Genomic DNA, 21,191 nt, shown 5'->3' on the forward strand with positions numbered 1-21,191 from the left:
CGGACTTTACCTCACAGTGAGTAAAAAGTGTGGAAAAATTGAAATAAGCCAAGCATTTAGAACAAAGAATAATAGGGCCAGAAAGGACCTTGGAAGTCTTCTAGGCCAGGGGTAGGCAACCTTGGCTCTTTTATGACTGGTGGACTTCAATTCCCAGAATTCCTGAGCCAGCATGGCTCAGCATGGAAACCTCTCCCTTTCCCCTCAGCGTGGCTGGCTCAGGAATTCTGGGAGTTGAAGTCCACGAGTCATGAAGGGGCCACAGTTCCCCCATGCTGACTCAGGAATTCTGGGAGTTGAAGTCTATTGCCCTAATTTAGGGGTAGGCAATCTGGGCTCTTTTGTGACTCGTGGACTTCAACTCCCAGAATTCCTGAGCCAGCATGAGGGAACTATGGCCTCTTCATGACTGGTGGACTTCAACTCCCAGAATTCTTGAGCCGGCATGGCTCAGCATGGAAACCTCTCCCTTTCCCCTCAGCGTGGCTGGCTGAGGAATTCTGGGAGTTGAAGTCCACGAGTCATAAAAGAGCCAAGGTTGCCTACCCCTGGTCTAGCCCAACCCCCAGGAGACTTTAAGCAGTGACGTAAGTGTGAAAAAAGGTCTTAAGTCACTTTTTTTTCAGCGTAAAACTTCCATTGTAACTTTGAACCATCACTAAATGAACTGTTGTAAGTTCTACCTGTATTTTGGGAAGGGCAAGGTGGCTAGGATATGTGGGTGCTAACAGATTTTTGCATTATTTTTCTTCAGGCGATACCACAATTCCTGGCCACACCCAAGCTTTCTCTTCGTATCCTGGCACTATTTTTTCCGGCGATGATTTCTACATCTTGAGTAGCGGATTGGTAAGTGGTGTGAGTTGCTGGTTTCTTTTGGCTCCGCCTTGGCTTGGACAACATATAGTAATGACACCCAAGCGGTGGCTTGTGGCAGGTATTTACATTGCAGTCCTTGACTTAATCATTCATTCACTTACAACATCACTGAGAAAAGTGACGTAGTATCAAGTCCTCGCCTTTACGACCATGGCAGCCTCCCCATGGTCAGGTGAGCAAAATTTTGAGTATTGTGGCAACCAGCATATATTTTCAAGGGTTGCAGTGTTCACACCATTGCTATTTGTAACCTTGTGAACCTCGCTTCACAATCGCACGTTTTACTTAACAACTGTGGGGCAAAAGGTTGTGAAACTGGATGCAAGGCAGCTAACGAACACCTTGCTTAGTGACATAAATCCTGCCCATGACTGTGGTCATAAATCAAGGACTCCTTGTAGAGGTAAATTGCTGTCCGTAGTCCTGCAGCAGAACCAACCCTGGCCCAGTGCTTAAGTGCTGTCCAGGGTGCTGAACCAGTTTCGTTTGTGATACCGGCCAAATCTCAGGGCTCCTTGATGTTATGAATAGTTTGGGAACTGTAGCCACCACCACCATTACCACCCACAATTCCTTTATCTTAAGTTTGAGGAATTCATCTTTAGTGAGGCGTATGTAGATCTTTCAAAAATAATTGAACGGAATGACAAGATAAGGAAGACAGCCAGTTTGGTCTAGCGGCTAAGGCACTAGGCTAGAAAGAGGGAGACCATGAGTTCTAGTCCATCCTTAACCTTGAAAGTTGGCTGGGTGTCTCTGGGCCAATAACCAGGAGATGGTGAGTTCTAGTCCCTCCTTAGGCATGAAAGCCATCTGGGTGATTTCGGGCCAATCGGCTGGAGACTGGGAGTATTAGTCCTGCCTTAGGCATGAAAGCCAACTGGGTGACTGTGGGCCAATCACCAGGAGAATGTGAGTTCTAGTCCTGCCTTTGGCTTGAAAGTTGACTGGGTGACTTTGGGCCAATCACCAGGAGACTGACAATTCTAGTCCTACCTTAGGCACAAAAGCCAATTGGGTGACTTTGGGCCAATCGCCAGGAGACTGTGAGTTCTAGCCCCACTTTAGGCATGAAAGCCAACTGGGTGACTTTGGGCCAATCACCGGGAGACTGAGAGTTCTAGTCCCTCCTTAGCCATGAAAGCCAGCTGGGTGACCTTGGGCCAGTCACACACTCTCAGCCCAACCCACCTCACAGTGTTGTTGTTGTGTTCGCCACCTTGAGTTAGTTGTAAAACTAATAAAGGCAGGATACAAACAAATAAGGAACATCCATACGATCTAAAGGGAAGAATCCCTATGTGGGCCCGGCTGTTTAATTCCTCTTCAAGGGGAGATGCTCAGCATGTTTTCTTCCTGCAGGTGAGTCTGGAAACTACTATTGGAAACAGCAACGGTGACCTTTGGAAATTCATTAAAGCTGACAACAGTGTGTTGGAATGGTTGCGCAACATTGTGGCCAATCGGCTGGCGAGGACTGGAGCAGAATGGGCGGCCATCTTTGAGAAGTTCAACAGTGGCACGTGAGTCGGGGTACCGAAGGACAACTCTGGCATGGTGAAGGTCTTGAGTTTTGGAGTTGAACATTGCCTCTACCTTCACCCCGTCTTCTAGTCCTACTCTACTTACTACAATGTCTGCTCTGTCCAGCCCAAAGGTGCTTTTTCAGGAGGCAACTGGACTTCCTTGCTTTTTCTTTGAAGACGTTTCGCACATTCTTTCGGAGAGTCCTCGAGGCCACTTGGAGGTTTATCTGTGTCCTGAGGGTCACCTGAGTGGTGCAAATGGGTGTGGAGCCTTTTTGGAACTGCTGAAAGGACTGTGTTGTAGACCGGAGATAGATGATCTCATAGCCCTCCCTTTTGTTTTCATTTTACACAGGTACAATAACCAGTGGATGATTGTGGATTATAAATCTTTTGTCCCGGGCATGGTTGCTCCCAAACGTGGCCTACTGACTGTGCTGGAACAGATTCCGTAAGTGTTGCAAACTCTACTTTAATAACGGAGAATATCTATAGCTCAGGTTTGAAATGAGGGGTCCTTGGTGCTCTCTGAGCTTGGTGGGAAGAAGAAGAAGAAGAAGAAGAAGAAGAAGAAGAAGAAGAAGAAGAAGAAGAAGAAGAAGAAGAGGAGGAGGAGGAGGAGGAGGAGGAGGAGGAGGAGGAGGAGGAGGAGGAGGAGGAGGAGGAGGAGGAGGAGGAGGAGGAGGAGGACTGTGGGGTCCTTGGTACTCTCTGTAGCTTGGTGGTTTTCTTGCAAACGCAAGAAAGCATTGCACAGCTCTGCAGCAAGGGACCACTAGGATGTGCTTCCTTAGCTCCTAATTGACATGGGTTTTTCAGAAATTCTGGAAGGTACCGTAGGCAAGAATGCAGAAGAAGCCCTTTGATAGCATTCCTCTGATTTGGGCTCCTCTTTGGGGTGGGTGAACAATTCCAATTGGACACCCTTTGTTATGAGACGCTCCCTTCCCCGATTTCAGGCAAAGGAGCGCCCCCCCCCCAATTGGTCTAATGCACGCTGGTTCCTTTTCCCTTTTTCTGTCTTTCCAGGGGAATGGTGATTACTGCCGACAAGACCCAACTGTTGTACCAAGAAGGCTACTGGGCAAGCTACAATGTGCCGTAAGGGGTTTCTCCTTCCTTCCTTCCATTTGAGCTTTGGAGGGATAAGGATTTACAACGTAGAAGGTGGAGCTTGCATTTTCCACGCTGGGGGCTCTGGAGAGACCCAGAATAATCGAACTGAAGAACAGAAGCGTCCAAAGGAACAGCTTCTCCGCAAGATGCCTCAAGGCTGTCAATTCATTCTTAAACAAGTGTTCTTTTCACTTAGGTATTTCCAAGACATCTTCAACACCAGTGGTCTCCCGGCTTTGGTTCAGAAATACGGGGACTGGTTTACCTATGAGAAGAATCCCCGAGCACAAATTTTCCGGCGCAACCAAACTCTTATACGGGACATGGGTTCAATGATCCGACTGATGAGGTTAGACGTCTGTTTGCACTGCCCAGAAGTCTGTATATAATTACCCTTTGGGTAATATTTCTTTGTATGTGAATCCTGGGGGACGGGAAGCAGATATGACAAGTAAACACTTACACGTAAGTAAAGTGGTAAAAAATGAGGATAAATGTTGCCTTGAGGAGTTCGTAGAATCATAGGATGTAAGAATTAGGAGAGACCCTGAAGATCGTCTAGACTCTAGAGTAGCCTTCCTCAAAGTTGGCAAATTTAAAGAGGTATTGACTTCAACTCCCAGAATTCCCCAGCCAGTAGGTGTTCTGATGGAGGGAGGGAGGGGAGAGAGAGAGAGAGAGAGAGAGAGAGAGAGAGAGAGAGAGAGAGAGAGAGAGAGAGAATGGGATGGACGGATGGATGAATGGATGGATGGATGGATGGATGGATGGATGGATGGATGGAAAGATGGATGGATAAATAGATGATAGATAGATAGATAGATAGATAGATAGATAGATAGATAGATAGACGGTAGACAGACAGACAGACAGACAGACCAATAGATCAATTAGATCCTGGGTTACATGTGCTGTGCTCTTCATCTTCTGCCCAGGTTTAACAACTTCCCCCACGATCCTCTCTCCCGGTGCCAAGGCTGCCACCCGCCCCAGAACGGCGAAAACGCCATCGCTGCCCGCTCCGATCTCAACCCTGCGAATGGCACCTACCCTTTCGGGGCTCTCCGCCAGCGGCGGCACGGGGGCACCGATGTGAAGGTGAGGGGCGGTAGGTGATAGGAGGGAGAACTTAGATTCCCTAGCATTGTTGTTGTTGTTTTTAAAATGATTTATTTAGCTTGGCGTCAGACACTCATAGCTCATAGCTTGCGAAAATCAGCAGGGGGCAGTTCTTCCTAAACCAAACCCTGCTTTTTTTCTTCGTAGGCGACTTCTGTCGAAATGATGAAGAATTACAGCTTCCTGGCCGCGAGCGGGCCAACTTGGGATGACCTGCCTCCTTTCCAGTGGAGCTCTTCTCCCTATTGCAATATATCTCACATGGGACACCCGGATCTTTGGAAATTCTCGCCCATCCACGTTCACTGGGGCTGAGGTCTAATTCCAGCCACCTACCGGGAGCTTTTGGGGCGCAGATTCCACCCAGGGGCCCGGCTTTCTTGAAAGGAAAGGATAAGGCCTTGGTTTTTCTTTCCTTCTCAGCAGCTTGAGCAGTTAATAGTGAAGACACGTTAACACCGGCCGTGCGGATGCTGCAGTTCTGCAGGGCAGTGGGATATTGGAGGAACTTCCTTTCTCGCAGGAAACGCACATTGTTTGCATTTAAACGTATTTTAAGTTTCTGAGCCATCTGGCTGGGGGGGAGGGGGGGCAGGAGAGAGAAAAGCTTGAAGTGCTAGCAATGCAGAAAATCCTGAAGGACAGATTTACGAGTTGAAGGGAAGATTCTTCCACAAGAGGAACAAGTCCCAAAGGTGCCTTTTCAGGAGGCAACTGGACTTCCTTGTTTTTCCTTTGAAGACGTTTCGCTTCTCATCCCAGAAGCTTCTTCGGCTCTGACTGGATGGTGGGGAATGGAAGGATTTATATTCCTTGCAGACCGCTGGTCATTTGCATTCTTCCATCTCTAGGCTAGACCTAGACTAGACTAGACTAGACTAGACTAGACCAGACCAGACCACACCAGACCAGACCAGACCACACCAGAGTTGGAAAGGACTTTGGAGGTCTTCTAGTCCAGCCCCCTCCTCAAGCAGGAGATCCTATACAATTCCAGACAAATGGCTGTCCAGTCTCTTCTTTAAAAACCTCCAGTGATGAAGCACCCACAACTTCTGGTAGCAAGCTGTTCCACTGGTTAATTGTTCGTACTTTCAGGAAGTTTCTCCTTAGTTCTAGGTTGTATTGTTTCTTTGATTAGCTTCCATTTCCCCCTTGCCTTGCCTTCTGGTGCTTTGGAAAGTAAGTTGACCTCCCCCCCCGCACCCCCTCTTCTTGGTGGCAGCCCCTCAAATACTGTAACACTGCTATCATCTCTCCCCCCTCGTCCTTATTTTCTCTAGACTCGGCCATACTCATTTCCTGCAACCGTTCTTCTTCTTCTTCTTCTTCTTCTTCTTCTTCTTCTTCTTCTTCTTCTTCTTCTTCTTCTTCTTCTTCTTCTTCTTCTTCTTCTTTTTTCTTTCTTTTTCTTTTTCTTTTTCTTTTTCTTTTTCTTTTTCTTTTTCTTTTTCTTTTTCTTTTTCTTTTTCTTTTTCTTTTTCTTTTTCTTCTTCTTCTTCTTCTTCTTCTTCTTCTTCTTCTTCTTCTTCTTCTTCTTTTTCTTTTTCTTTTTCTTTTTCTTTTTCTTTTTCTTTTTCTTTTTCTTTTTCTTTTTCTTTTTCTTTTTCTTTTTCTTTTTCTTTTTCTTCTTCTTCTTCTTCTTCTTCTTCTTCTTCTTCTTCTTCTTCTTCTTCTTCTTCTTCTTCTTCTTCCGTATTTTTTTAGCCTCCAGGCCTCGAGTCACCTTCCGTTGCTCTTCTCTACCCATTTTCCCACCTCCTCCTGGAAGACCGCAAGGCTGACCTACTTCTAAAAAGCTCTCAAAAGAGCATACAAAGGCAGCCAACCGAAGCCAACCGCTTTTGAAACAAAAGCCTCTTCTTTCTGCTCCGAGGAGGGCTCCATCCCAGCCATCTCAAACTTCCTCGTCCAATCCCTCTTGCGCTTTCTGGAGGAAAACCTACTTTCACACAAACACACACACAAACACACACACACACACACACACACACACACACACACGCTCCAGTTGTTACACCGAACATCATTTGCCTTCCCCAGCCGCAGCGCCCAACCCCCCCCCCCCAGTACAGTTTGTGCTTTTGTGATGCCTGGCAAGGCTGCCTGGGAGTTGCAATTTTCACACAGCCAGCGTTAAGGCCAAAGCACTCCAAGGTAGTTAAGTTCCCCTGACAAAGGGAAACTCGCTCCCGCTGATGGAAGAAAGGAGAGGGATTCAAGGACGGATCTCCATTGTATCTTAGCAAATAGACAGCCTTTTGTTTGATTACACACACACACACACACACACACACACACTGGAGGCAGCTCCCATCTGCTTGTGAATGCCCTTGTTTCTGGCTGGAATTGCTTGGATGTTCTTGAAAACTACCCAGGTTCGAGGCTGTGTCTACGGCTGTCTTTCCCCAGTGTTCTTTTGAAATAAGACCCCCCCCCACACACACACAGAGAGACAGACATTGGACCCCATTGTACTCGTGGCTTTCTCTCTCTCCCCCCCCCCACTCTTTTTTTTCTCTCTGTCTGTCTCCCGGTCTGTCTTTCTCTTTTCTCTCTTTCATTTTTGTTTCTGTCTCTTTCTGCCTCTTTCTTTCTCTCTTTCTGTCTTTCTCTCTTTCTGTCTTTCTCTTTCTGTTCCTCTCTTTTTCCTTCTCTCTTTTTCTTTCTCTCTCTCCATCTTTCTCTCTTTCTTTCTCTTCCTCTTTTCTCCTTTTTCCTTCTTTTTATCTCTCTCTCTCTCTCTCTCATGCTGTCTCTCTTTCTCTTTCTCTTTCTGTTCCTCTTTCTCCCTCTTTTTCCTTCTCTTTCTTTCTCTCTCTCCATCTTTCTGTCTTTTTCTCTTCCTCTCTTCTCCTTTTTCCTTCTCTTTTTCTCTCTCTCTCTTTCTCTCTCTCTCATGCTGTCTCTCTCTTTCTCTTTCTCTTTCTGTTCCTCTCTTTCTCCCTCTTTCTCCTTCTCTCTTTTTCTTTCTCTCTCCATCTTTCTGTCTTTTTCTCTTCCTCTCTTCTTTTTCCTTCTCTTTTTCTCTCTCTCTCATGCTGTCTCTCTCTCTTTCTCTTTCTCTTTCTCCTTTCTCCTTCTCTTTTTCTCTCTCTTTCTCTCTCTCTCATGCTGTCTCTCTCTCTCTCTCTCTCTCTCTCTCTCTCTGTGTGTGTGTGTGTGTGTGTGTGTGTGTGTAAGCCTCAGCACATAGAGTTAGCCTGACTCTCTTTAGGATCTACTGTATGTATCTATAAAACAGGACTTAAATGAACAACGCCCAGGCTTTTTCATTCGTTCGTTCATTTATGTATTCTTATTCATTTATTTTTATAGCTTTTAAAAGAGTGACAGGAAAAGAAAGAGAAAGGAAAACATTACCAGTTTTTTTTAAATTATCAGGATTATTATTATTTTTAATTGTTCGCACCAGGAGAAGCTTCGTGGGGTGGGGGAAGACAGACAGTGACCTAGCACTGGGCTCCTCTTGATTGATGATCCAACCAAGTTTTTAAGGGGGAAGACCCCAGACCACCATTCCCACCAGCATGTTCCTGTTGCACACCTTTGTGTAAGTTAGAAGCCAAGGAAGGAAGAGAGCATGGGGCAACGGAGTTTTAATAAGCGTAGGGTGGTTGGTGGTTCTGGAACGAAGGCCGGAAAGCTTTCTTTCGTGAAGACCACATGGCCATTGCAATGTGGCTCTCTTCTGCGTCGTCATCCCACTGCTCCTCGTCTTTCGAGAGGCCGAGTTGTGCCTTGAGATGCTTTAACTGGGCCAGGGTGATATTGTTTCCTCCACACACGATCACCACAAGAGAGTCCAGCTGGGCCGTCAGCTTACCTTCTGCTTGTAGCTTTTGGACCATCCCGCTGTAGACAATGGCCAAGGCAGCCCCACAAGCAGGCTCCACCAGGATCTTCTCATCATCTGTGAGTGGTGGGAAAAGGGGGTCTTAACCTACTGAATGCAGTGAGGAGAAGATGAAATTGGTGTCCGTGGTTTGAGCATCATTGTAAATCTCGGACCGTTAAATTGGCTGGCCACTAGATGGCCAAGAAGAATATGTTTATTGTACTCGTTGCTGCCCCCTAGTGGTCTTTTTCAGCTCAGCTCTAGTAGGGTTATCTAACTAAAAGCTTGGAGAGCAAGTGACAATAAGTTTAAAGCTGAAAGGGTTACCAAGAAATAAAATAATGTATCTATGCTGGAATGGAATATTCAAATGACTGGCACTTTTTGAAGGGAAGTACCTGCTACAATTCAAAATACAGAATAACAAAGTTGGAAAGGGACCTTGGAGGTCTTCTAGTCCGACCCTATACCATTCAGGACAAATAGCTGTAAAGATAAAGATAGGTGCAGGTGGAGATAGATGGATAACCATGATGAAGATAAAAATAGGAGGTGGAGATGGGGATGGAGGTGGAGAGAAAGATGGAGATAGAGAGGCAGGTAAGATGAAGTTAAAGATAGGAGGCGGACATGGAGGTGAAGATAGAAATAAAGATGATGAAGAGCTGGAGATGGAAGTAGTACAAGAAGTTGAGCTTTAAATTAAGGTAGAAATCGAGGTAGAAACAGTGACAGAGAGAGGGATGAGATAGGCCAAGTGTGCCAGGAGCATACCCACAAACTTTTCAACCGCTTCCACCGCCTCTTGATCCGTGACCACCACCGATAAAGTGGGGTGCTCCTGAGCCAGCTTCAGAGCCTCCGCTGCCACCACGCTCACCCCCAGAGTTGTAGCGACACTGAATCCAGAAAGGAAGATAAGTGTTGTCGTGGCCTGGTTCCTTTCGCCAAACCACAATTTAACCTGTACTTTTGAATAAACCCCAATGAGCTTCTACAACCCGTTAAGATAGAGGCCATATTTTTCAGATTCAATGGGGTGGGGGTGGGGGTGTTCACCCTTGATACCCAACCCAATTGTGATTTATTGGGTTGTGGCCTCACAACATCCGGTGGGGACAAGGAAAGGGTCTCAAGTCAACCACTGTACAGTTGGTTGCATGAATGCAGCCATTGTGAATTGGAGGAGAAACTGCCTCAACCAGCCCTCCAGGACTGCCTGGGCCGCTCATTCTGGTTAGCCACGGGCCGTCTCAAGCTCACCTGGTGATTTGAGGAAGCGTCACCAGCTTCCCAGCGGCCAAGGCAGCATTCAGGCTATGAGCTCCTTTGGTTTCCAAGGCAACCACCGGCACATCGTCCCAGCCCACTTCTCGCAGGCCTTGGATCACTCCGCACAGCATGCCCCCTCCTCCGACAGAGAGGGCTATGGCGCCAGGCTTGGAGGCTGCCTGCTCTTTCATCTCCCTGACCAGAGACATGTGGCCTTCCCTAGAAGGGAGAGAAGTAGGGGTGAGCCGAACGGCCTTAGCAAAGAACTGAGGAGGCAGGAAAGGAGAGAGGCACTTGGGGAGAAGATGAGACTGATGCTAGTGAAGGATGCTGTATCCAGGACCTGAAGGATGCTGTATCCAGGTCCTGAAGGATGCTGCATCCAGGGACCTGAAGGATGCTGCATCCAGGGACCTGAAGGATGCTATATCCAGGGACCTGAAGGATGCTGCATCCAGGGACCTGAAGGATGCTATATCCAGGACCTGAAGGATGCTATATCCAGGAACCTGAAGGATGCAAAATCCAGGTCCTGATGGGGCACAAGGATGCTAACCCGGAAACTCTGCTTGTCTGGTGGAATGGAATGTGCAGAGGAGGCACCAGGGGAAGAAAGGCAGCCTGTTGTGCTCCTAAGTCCAGGACTGCCCGTACAGCACAACTTCCCTTGAAACTCAGCGGATCAAACTCAGCTAAGTCAACAAAATGGCAGAGGTGTATTTTGGACCTTGACTTAGAACAACCTGGAAACCAGATGGGGAAAGACATTTGATATATAGCCAGGGACCATAAATTGGCTCTGAGACATCTGAACTGAATATCCTCCAAAGGCATCTACTACAGTCGTTCTATGGACAGATCTGGGCTTCGCACCGAAACTGATTTATGACCTTGGCCTCAAACCCTTTCAGTGCTTTGAGGATGTAATTACCATTTTTGGCATAAAAGAGATAAGAATGGCCTGTGTGTTCCTTTGGGCACTCTTTAGAATGGGCCTTAGTTGGACTTTCCATGTGCTACAGGTATGAAAAACAATTCCTAGATATATTAAAAAAAATAGAACTTGTTCTATGTCGTTCCTATTAATTTGCCACGGATGCCTGTGGCTTGCAGATCTTTTCATAAAGGCCATAACCTTTTTTTCCCTTTTGGCTATAATATAATTAATCCGTTCTTTATGCAGGGGGAGGTAAAGGAATAAAGCCCTCTCCTGAAGCCAAGTGAGATAACTGGGCAAGGAATTTCTTCTGGGTCTTGTCAGCTAAGATCAAGTGTAGGGGAGTGTGGACAAAATTAAAGGATGGAAGGCAATCTTGAGCTCTTATAGGAAAAATGAAGCTATAAATTTAATGGAGGAGGAGGAGGAGAAGTAGGAGGAGGAGGAGGAGGAGGAGGAGGAGGAGGAGAAGAAGAAGAAGAAGAAGAAGAAGAAGAAGAAGAAGAAGAAGAAGAAGAAGAAGAAGAAGAAGAAGAAGAAGAAGAAGAAGAAGAAGAAGGGGAGGAGGAGGAGGAGGAGAGGAGGAGGAGGAGGAGGAGGAGAAGAAGAAGAAGAAGAAGAAGAAGAGAAGAAGAAGAAGAAGAAGAAGAAGAAGAAGAAGAAGAGGAGGAGGAGGAGGAGGAGGAGGAGGAGGAGGAGGAGGAGGAGGAGGAGGAGGAGGAGGAATAATCTCTTGCAACCAGGGATCAAAAGCAAGGAATCTCTTTCAACCAGGATCAGTAGCTAGAAGACCTCCAGTTCTTCACGTATCTGACCCATCCTGAATTGCGTAAATTTAATGGAGAAGGCAGGGGAGAAGGGATGAAGAGGAAGACGCAGAGGAAGAGGAGGAGGAGAAGGAGGATGTGTATTTCTTTAGGGACCTCTCTTAGGAGCACTTACCAAATCAGGGGGTCATCAAATGGAGGCACATAGACCCACTCAGGATTGTTCTTCACCAGCTCTTGAGCTGCTTTTGTGCTGTCTGCTAATATCTGGGGAGGTGAAGTCCCTTTGTTAGATCAAGAGACACCAAGAAAAAGATAACCAAGAGCCAACCGTCACAGCGTCCCCACGGTCACATGATCAAAATTTGGGCACTTGGCAACAGGCATGTACTTATGTCGGTTGCACTGTCACGTGTTCACCCCTTGTGACTTTCCCTGCTGGCTGCTGACGAGCAAAACCAAAGGGGGTGGGTGGGTGGGAGGCGGATTCGCTTAATGGCCGTATCATTCCCCTAACAATGGCAGTGATTTGGTTAACAGCCATGGCCAACAAGTTCATTAAGTGAGACATGACTGGCTGAAGAGTGGCTTGGCTTGAAAAGAAACATCTGGTTCCAGCTGTAATGTCAACAGATGTTGTTCCTCCGTCCGCTCTCTCCAAACCTACCTCTCCTTCAACATACACAGAGCTGCCTTCTTCCTTCAGTCGCTCGATGGTGAAAGTCGGGGTACAGGAAGGGACATAAATGGTGGCTGGGATCCCCAACATTCGGGCAGAGTAAGCAACCGCCAGGCCAGCATTTCCGGCTGAAAGGGAAGGCCGTTTGACATTACATAGAACATAGAATAACAGGGTTGGAAGGGACGTTCTCCAACTGTCCGTTTCTTAACCTAGGAAGCCAGCCATCACCTGCAAATATTTCTGTGGTCATGTGGCCAGCCTGACTATACACCAAGGTGTTATCTTCCCAACGAAGTGGTACCTATTTATCTACTCTCATTTTGCATGCTTTTGAACTGCTAGGTGGCCAGGAGCTGAAGCTAGTGATGGGCGCTCACCCCATCGTGTGGCGCTTAGGTTCTTGAACTCGGTCTGTCAGCTTTCCAACTGACTCGCTCAACATCTTTAACCGCCCTCCCCTTAGCAGGTAGTAACCCTCAAGGACTCGTTTCCTGTGTTGTGATGGTGGTTGCCTTCTATATTTTTCATCGTGACTTACGGAAAGTTGTTGAGAATGGAGATGTAATATACACCTTGACGTTCATAGCTCAGTCATGTTATTGTTACGATACATCACCCAGTCGGCTGGGATCAACTAATAGCTTTTGTCTCTGGTCGCCGTCGCCCCCCCTCCCCCGTTTCTCACACATACGCTGACCCAACACTCATATCCCTTGGAAGGCTGCCACAGGCATCCATTTACCTGAAGAAGTGATGAAATGCTTGCATCCTCGTTCCACCCACTGTGGAAGCAAAAGCAGAAACATGAGAAGGCGACGTTCTTGACTGAAGAAGAGAATTTCAACCGACCGAAGACGTTTCTCCGTTGACGTCTCTCAACGCGGTCACCAAAATAGGAAAAACAGGGGTTCTCTGAATACGCTTGCACATTTGGATCATGTTGGTTGGGACCTATGGATATTTTCATTCATCAACATCCCCAAGACCTGATCGAATGTGCCCGAATACAGGGTGGAATATACAGGTAGCCCTTGACTTACGACCACAATTGACCGCAAAATTTATGATGCTAAGTGAGACATTTGTCAAGTGGGTTTTGCCCCATATTTGACCTTTCTTGAAGCAGCTGAGGGAGCCACTGCTGTTGTTTAGTTAACCACACATGTCAATGCTGCTAACATCTAGTTGACTAACTAGTTGGGCTAACTAGATGGTCTATATTCTACCTTCTGACTCAAGGATTCCATAATTCTCTTTTTAAAAAAAAATAAAAAAATAAAATTAAAGTATTGACTAATTGGCCGAGCTTGGTTCTTCCTAGGCACAGCCTTGGCTTCAAGCGCAGTCAGAGGTGAATTTGACCAGCCCCTTCGCGTCCCACTGGAAAACTCTTTACGTACCGTTTTGCAGAAGTTCCCAATGCCCCGTATCTTGAAAGAAGCTGCGGGTTGGGCACACTCCAGTTTGAGATAGACTTTAGTGCCAGCCAATTTAGAGAGAGGGACGCTTTCCCTCAATGGTGTGTTGACGTGGAGATGATCAGGAGGAGCCATTCTAGAAGACTGATAAATGAAAGATGGTGAGATCCAGAATGACTGAAATCAAGAACGATTGCATACTTCTTTAATCTACATTCTGTCTCTCACACACACACCTACACACATACACACACACACAACAGATTTTGCCTAAAAGGGCTTCACTATGTCAAAGCTAGCTGGAGGAGTGCTTGTATAAATGGAGGCTGTCTTCTCCACTTCCGGCTGAAATTCAACCCTTCAGCTGTTCAGGAGGGAACAAGCCTGAAGGCCCATCCTTTCTGCCATGGAGGGAATCGATGGGACTTTTAAAGCTTTTTTCCTTCAAAAGTTGATCCGTGCAATTTCAGCTGCTCCTTGCATGTCAGTTTCACCGCTTCTATTTGGCTATCTTATCAGGGATGGCGCAGTAATTTTGTCCCAATGTTGAAGCTATTTTCTCTCTAACCACTGTAAGAATCCAAAGAGTCACTCTGCCTGTCTATGTATGTATGTATCTATCATCATCTACCTACCTATCTATCCCTCATCCCTCATCCCTCATCTGTCTGTCTATCTATTTATCTATCATCTCTCTATATCTATTTATATCTATCTATCTATCTATCTATCTATCTATCTATCTATCTATCTATCTATCTATCATCTATCATCTATCTCTATATCTATCTATATCTTTATCTTTATCTTTATCTATCTATCTATCTATCTATCTATCTATCTATCTATCTATCTATCTATCATCTATTTATCGTTATCTATCTCTATCTAGCTATCATCTATATCTCTATCATCTATCTATCTCTATCTCTATCTATCTATCTATCTATCTATCTATCTATCTATCTATCTATCTATCTATCTATCTATCCCTACCTATCTATCTACCTACCTAGCTACCTATTCAATTCTCTTTTGCCTCTTTAATCAAGGAATTACACGAAAAAGGAGAGACAAGAAGAAAAATGCTTTAGGCCCCTTATTTAAAAGCCTTTCTTACTTTCCCCCTGAATTAGGATCAGGCAGCCTCCTCTGTTCCTAGACCTCACCCTGCTGAAACAAACAAAATAAAAAATCATCCCTCCAGCCAGTTCCTTAGCGATGAGATCCAGCCTCTTGATTATCTGACCCCCCAAGCCTTCTCATCCGCTGCTTATCCAGAGGCTGAAAGTGTGGGGCTCCTTCTGAGTTATTTAAGAGACTCAGGAAAAAAACAAACAGCTGAGAAACAAAGACACACTTACCCCAGAAGGCTGTGGAAAATGGGTTTTCCGAAAGCGACAGGTGTTAAGGTGGTCTTGGTGATTTTCAAGGGATTGGAGGCCAATACTGTTACTTTTCGGGCTGTCTGCTTCTCACAGGCAGCTTTGATCTTGAACTTCCCGGCTGTGCCTGGACAACATGAGTGAGTCCTTCTCTCCCACTTTATAAGCTGCTGGTCTTGGCTCAGGGACAATGAGGGGAGGGAACCAGGCACCCCCCAGGCCTGCCCCCCTGATCTCCGATGACATCCCTCTCTCCGTTCCAAACCCCAAATTCCAGCTGGAGAAAAAAAAAAGAGCAGAAAGGATGAGGGTGTGGGGGGGTGTTAAAGGAGGGGTTTACAGCCCACTTATGTCATTTCAATTCCAAAAGGGGAGATGGCCTCGTTGGCTGGTTGGTTTGTGGAGGGGGAGAAGGGGGGGGCAGGCAGGGGAACAGGCTCAAAAGACAAAAGGACCTTCACTCTGACCAAAACCGGCTCAAACCAGGTCAGGTGGCTGGATCCGGACTGGAAAGCGAGATGGGAAAACCTTTCCCCCCCCCCCACCATCCAATCCAAGTAAATCAACAGGCAAAACAAACTCTTCCCAGCAGTCAGCTTCCCGCGCACACACACACATACACACACACAAACATGCACACACCCCACTGTATCCACCCACCCACCCTTTCCCAGGTCTACCCCCCACCCCCGCCTCATTCGTTTTATTTAAAAGTTTCTCCACCATTGACTTTTGACAAAGAAGGGAACGGTTGCTGGAATTGGGTATGTGTAGTTTAACGAAGAGAAGAGTGAGGGGTGACATGATAGCAGTCTTCCAATATCTCAGGGGCTGCCCCAAAGAAGAGGGAGTCAAGCTCTTCTCCAAAGCACCTGAAAGCAGGACAAGAAGCAATGGATGGAAACTGGTCAAGGAGAGAAGCAACCTGGAACTAAGGAGAAACTTCCTGACAGTTAGAACAATTAACCAGTGGAACCAGCTGCCTCCAGAAGCGGTGAATGCTCCAACACTGGAAGTTTTTAAGAAGAGACTGGACAGCCCTTTGTCTGAAATGGTATAGGGTTTCCTGCCTGAGCAGGGGGTTGGAGTAGATGACCTTCAAGGTCCCTTCCAACTACTTCTTCTTCTTCTTCTTCTTCTTCTTCTTCTTCTTCTTCTTCTTCTTCTTCTTCTTCTTCTTCTTCTTCTTCTTCTTCTTCTTCTTCTTCTTGTTCTTCTTCTTCTTCTTCTTCTTCTTCTTCTTCTTCTTCTTATTATTATTATTATTATTATTATTATTATTATTATTATTATTATTATTATTATTATTATTATTATTATTATTATTATTAACAACTCCATGCAGGAAAAAAGAAAGAAGAACATTGTACCAAAGGATCACGACATCCCGGTTGTGCGTCTTTCTGGAGAGCATTTACAACAGAACGGAGAGAACCGGACTCTGCTTTTCTGGGTCTTGATGATCAGAGCAAGTGCTTCTGGATAGGCAGCTTCATCAGTTTTCTGAAACATGCCCAGCCGGGTCTGATCAGATTGCCTGATCAGATGCCATTGGAGAAGAGATGGACAACAACCACAATCGATCAGAATACAGCTGGAAGGGACCTTGGAGGTCTTCTAGTCCAACCCCCTGCTGAAGCAAGAAAACCTATACCAATCACGGCAAACCTTTCAGAGACCGAGTGCCCAAACTGCGACCTGGTAAAATACATGGGAAAACCCCATTGGAGGAAAATTCCACTTAGGGCTAGGGTTAGGTCACCCTGGACTCATACAGGAAAATGGACATCACTAACAAACTCGGAGTGCTTGGGTATGGTTAGGAGGACACTTACTTTTCTAGGCTGCCCTATCTATGTTTCCTGGTAAAATACATGGAAAAATCCCATTGGAGGAAAATTGCACTTAGGCTTAGGTCACCATGAACTCGGAGAGCAAAATGGACATTGCCAACAAATTCGGAGTGCTTGGGTATGGTTAGGAGGGCACTTACTTTTCTAGGCTGCACTACAGTATATGTTTCCTTGTAAAAATACATGGGAAAATCCCATTAAAGGAAATTTCAATTTAGGGTTAAGGTTAGGTCACCGTGAACTCATAGAGCAAAATGGACATAGCCAACAAACCCGGAGTGCTTGGGTATGGTTAGGAGGACACTTACCTTTCTAGGCTGCCCTCTCTAGGTTTCCTGGTAAAATACATGGGAAAATCCCACTGAGGATTTTTTTTTTTTTTGCACACAGTGGCAGAGGCCTAAAGCGAAAACGTTTTATAAAACGCAGCTGAAGGCCTAGGATTGGGGCGACGATGTGCGGGCCAACATAGAGGGCTCTGCATGCCACCTGTGGCACACGTGCCATAGGTTCGCCACCACGGCCCTTTACCATTTTGGACAAATGGCTGTCCAGTCTTTTCTTAAAATCCTCCAGTGATGGAGCATCCACAACTTCTGGAGGCAACTCATTCCACTGGTTAATTGTTCTCACTGTCAGGAAGTTTCTTCTCAATTCCAGCTTGATGAGTTTCCATCCCTTGTTTCTTGTCCTGCCTTCAGGTATTTTGGAGAATAGCTTGACTCCCTCTTCTTTGTGGTGGCCCCTGAGATATTGGAATACTGCTTTGACTCTTAGTAGTTCAGATTCTGGTTTAAAGTTAGCATGAAATAAACCTGATTTTGGAGATGACCAGGCTGAGCCCGAGGGAGGCGTCAAATATGTCATCAGTCTCAAGTCCCTGCACGCCCACAAGAGATCTAAGTCCAGCCCTCCACTGACTCTTATCTACTGCCAATTTGCTTTGACCATTAGTAGCTCATATTCTTGTGGAGAACAAGAGCTTGCACTAAACGTTTGTACTCAGTTTAAATGGACTTCTTGATTTTTCCTGCACTTGATACAGGAAGTAGAGGACCAATCACGTTAGTTTGAATTACCCACCTTTTAGCCAATCACATTAGGTTGGATTATATAGGAGGGACTGTGCCCCAACACAGCTCTAAGGGGGGGACAGATCTTAACAGGTGCCTAAAGAACCTCCAAAAACATGTTTGACACAGCTCCAGAAACACCGAAGACCCTCTTCTCCATGTCAAATTCTCAGGCTTGCAAAGGAATTCCAGAATTCCAACAATTGTGACATCCACAACAGATGCTACAACAACAGAGCAACAGGCAAGTGGTGAAGAGATAAGGAAAGCTACAAAGTCCTTCTAGCTCCTTTATTTATTTTATTTATTTTATTTATTTTAATTCCATTTATATCCCGCCCTTCTCCGAAGACTCAGGGCGGCTTACAAGCTTAGCAGTATCCATCTGAAAAGCCCAAATTCAGATTTCTTGTTTGTATTACCAGGACAGCAAAAATATATGTGTTTTTTTTAGAATTAAAAAAGGCAATTCATTTCCCCAAAGATTTCCATAATAGGTGAGATTTTTGACAGCAGCTCCCTCGTGAATGTCGATCCTAATTTCTAACACTCTGAACAAAAAAAAAATTGAATAGAACAGTTGGATTCAGGGAGATCTGACGAAGGCTTCAAAGCAAATAGACTTCTATTTATTTATTAAATTTCTATGCCACCCATCTTGCCATCAGGTGACCAGGTGGCTTAAAACAAGCTAAAAATTGCAGTATCGAAACTTCTGGAGGCAAGTCGTTTCACTGATTAAATGTTCTCACTGTCAGGAAATTTCTCCTTAATTCTAGGTTGGAACTCTCCTGGGTAAGTTTCCATTCATTGCTTCTTGTTCTGTTTTCGGGTGCTTTGGAGACAGCCTCTCAAATAATAATGAGTAGAGTAGAGTAGAGTAGAGTAGAGTGGAAGGGAAGGGAAGGGAAGGGAAGGGTAGGGTAGAGTAGAGTAGAGTAGAGTAGAGTAGAGTAGAGTAGAGTGGAAGGGAAGGGTAGGGTAGAGTAGAGTAGAGTAGAGTAGAGTAGAGTAGAGTATAGAGTAGAGTAGAGTAGAGTAGAAGGGAAGGGTAGGGTAGGGTAGGGTAGGGTAGAGTAGAGTAGAGTAGAGTAGAGTAGAAGGGAAGGGTGGGGTAGAATAGAATAGAATAGAATAGAATAGAATAGAATAGAATAGAATAGAATAGAATAGAATAGAATAGAATAGAATAGAATAGAATAGAATAGAATAGAATAATAGAATCTGGAAGGGACCATGGAGGTCTTCTAGTCCAGCCCCCTGCTCCATTGGAAAACTGCTATCACATCTCCCCTAGTCCTCCTCTTCACAAGACTAGAGACATACTCAGTTCTTGGTTCATCCTACACTTCAGTCTCCCCCGTCCTCTTTTCTTTTTGAAAAAATAATTAGTGAAGAGAGAAAATAAAGTAGTACGCTAAATAACTCTTTCCACCCCCCACCCCCGCTTAACTTTCCCTGCAGATCCTCGAGAAGGCGACAGGTCATATCCACAGAAGATCAAAGAGTTCCAGGTCTCAGAGGGATTGCTAAGGCAACGGCCTTTCACAATCTCGCCCTCTCTTTCACACACAACAGCACACACACCCCCACGCACACAACCAGCAGCCTCCAGCGTCATGCCTGGCATTTTTCCGCTTCCTTCCTCCATTCCTAAACTTTGCTCAGAGGACAGAGTCTTCGGAGGAGGAGGAGGAGGAGGAGGGGGAGAGACAAAACAACTCGTTTTGAGGAACAAGGTAAGATTTCTCGAGAAGTTCTGAAACCCACTGAGGGTCTGGTGGCGGATGATGGGAAGGTTTGGGGTTTGGGGAAAAACCAACAACTCTCCTGGGCTGGAGTTTGATTTGTTGGTGGGGGAATTTCCCCCACATGCCCCCCCACCCCACCCCAATTCCTGGTGTTTCTCTTTCTTGTGTTTCCAGGTGGGTGCCGGTAAAGAGCTGTTCTTTAGAGACCCATCAATTTATTTATTTATTTTTCTGTTAGAAAAACCGCAAAAATGAGACAACGATGCCCCTGGGCCTGAACGTATCACTAAAAGATTTGGAAAATGTGAGCTGAATGCAGACGGAGTTTTAGAGTTTCCAAAGCTGGGTCCGAAATTTTAAGCAGGGGGAATTGTTTTTCTCAGATCTTTTCCTACTTTCGTGGAACTAGAATTGGACAGCTTCCTCCCCCCCCTTTCCCTTCCCCTTCCCTCTTTCCCTTTCCCCTTCCTCCCCTCCTCTCCCCTTCCTTCCTTCCTTCCTTCCTCTCTCTCCCTCCTTCCCTTCCTCCCTCTTTCCTTCTTTCCTGAATTGCACCTCCCCAGCAATTCTTGTCTGCCTCCAACAGGATATCCCGACCGGCTCAAGGTTGACTCAGCCTTCCATCCTTCCGAGGTCCATAAAATGAGGACCCAGACGGTTGGTTGGGGCAAGAGGCTGACTCTGTAAACCGCTTAGAGAGGGCTGTAAAGTACTGTGAAGCGGTATATAAGTCTAAGGGCTATTGCTAGTGCTAAAAATCACATAATAAGTCTGTCACCCCAAACAGGCACCTTTGAGATTGAAGATGATTTGAGTTTTTAAATTTCATCTTTTCTCTTTTCTTTCTTTTTCTTTCTTTCTTTCTTTCTTTCTTTCTTTCTTTCTTTCTTTCTTTCTTTTTTCTTTTTCTTTCTTTCTTTCTCTCTTTCTTTCTCTTTCTTTCTGTCTGTCTTTCTTTCTTTCCTTCCTCTTTCCTTTCTTCTTTCTTTCCTTCCTCTTTTCTTTCTCTCTTTCTTTCTCTTTCTCTTTTTTCTGTCTCTTTCCTTTCTCTTTCCTTTCTTCTTTCTTTCCTTCCTCTTTTCTTTCTCCTTTCTTTCTTCCTTCCTTCCTTCCTCTTCTTTCTTTCCTTCCTTCCTTCCTCTTCTTTCTTTTTTCTTTCTTTCTTTCTTTCTTTCTTTCTTTCTTTTTCTTTCTTTCTTTCTTTCTTTCTTTCTTTCTTTCTTTCTTTCTTTCCTCTTTCCTTTCTTCTTTATTTCCTTCCTCTTTTCTTTCTCCTTCCTTCCTTCCTTCCTTCCTTCCTTCCTTCCTTCCTCTTCTTTCCTTCCTCTTCTTTCCTTCCTTCCTTCCTTCCTTCCTTCCTTCCTTCCTTCCTTCCTTCCTCTTCTTTCTTTCTTTCTTTCTTTCTTTCTTTCTTTCTTCTTTCTTTCTTTCTTTCTTTCTTTCTTTCTTTCTTTCTTTCTTTCTTTCTTTCTTTCTTTCTTTTTATTTGCTAAATTTATTTGCTGCCGATCTCACTGTTGGGCCACTCTGGGTGGCTGACAACAATAAAATGGGAGGGGAAAAAAAAGAAAACGT

At 45.4% G+C, this 21,191-nt stretch overlaps 2 protein-coding genes across 2 annotated transcripts in view; one reads left to right on the forward strand and one right to left on the reverse strand.

Moving 5' to 3' along the window:
• Positions 1-6: 6 nt before the first annotated feature.
• The window catches only part of LOC310646740 (serine dehydratase-like), a gene marked incomplete at both ends in the record, with an annotated part of 28,430 nt that continues 7,245 nt past the window's right edge, over positions 7-21,191 (forward strand). Inside the window, 7 exon segments of the mRNA XM_083373405.1 lie at positions 7-16; positions 755-849; positions 2,242-2,402; positions 2,761-2,856; positions 3,435-3,506; positions 3,718-3,870; positions 4,457-4,619. Coding sequence (XP_083229531.1) covers positions 7-16; positions 755-849; positions 2,242-2,402; positions 2,761-2,856; positions 3,435-3,506; positions 3,718-3,870; positions 4,457-4,619 — 750 coding nt within the window.
• Positions 4,955-13,689, reverse strand: LOC310646715 (L-serine dehydratase/L-threonine deaminase-like; the record flags this gene model as incomplete). Its single annotated transcript, XM_083373379.1, has 8 exons — positions 4,955-6,582; positions 6,613-8,553; positions 9,253-9,377; positions 9,742-9,969; positions 11,630-11,721; positions 12,122-12,261; positions 12,879-12,918; positions 13,537-13,689. 7 exons carry the CDS (start codon positions 13,687-13,689, stop codon positions 8,240-8,242), a joined length of 1,092 nt encoding a protein of 363 aa, XP_083229505.1. The 3' UTR covers positions 4,955-6,582; positions 6,613-8,239.

The sequence above is a fragment of the Vipera ursinii genome (genome assembly GCF_947247035.1).
Source record: "Vipera ursinii genome assembly, chromosome: 14".
Classification (NCBI taxonomy): domain Eukaryota; kingdom Metazoa; phylum Chordata; class Lepidosauria; order Squamata; family Viperidae; genus Vipera; species Vipera ursinii.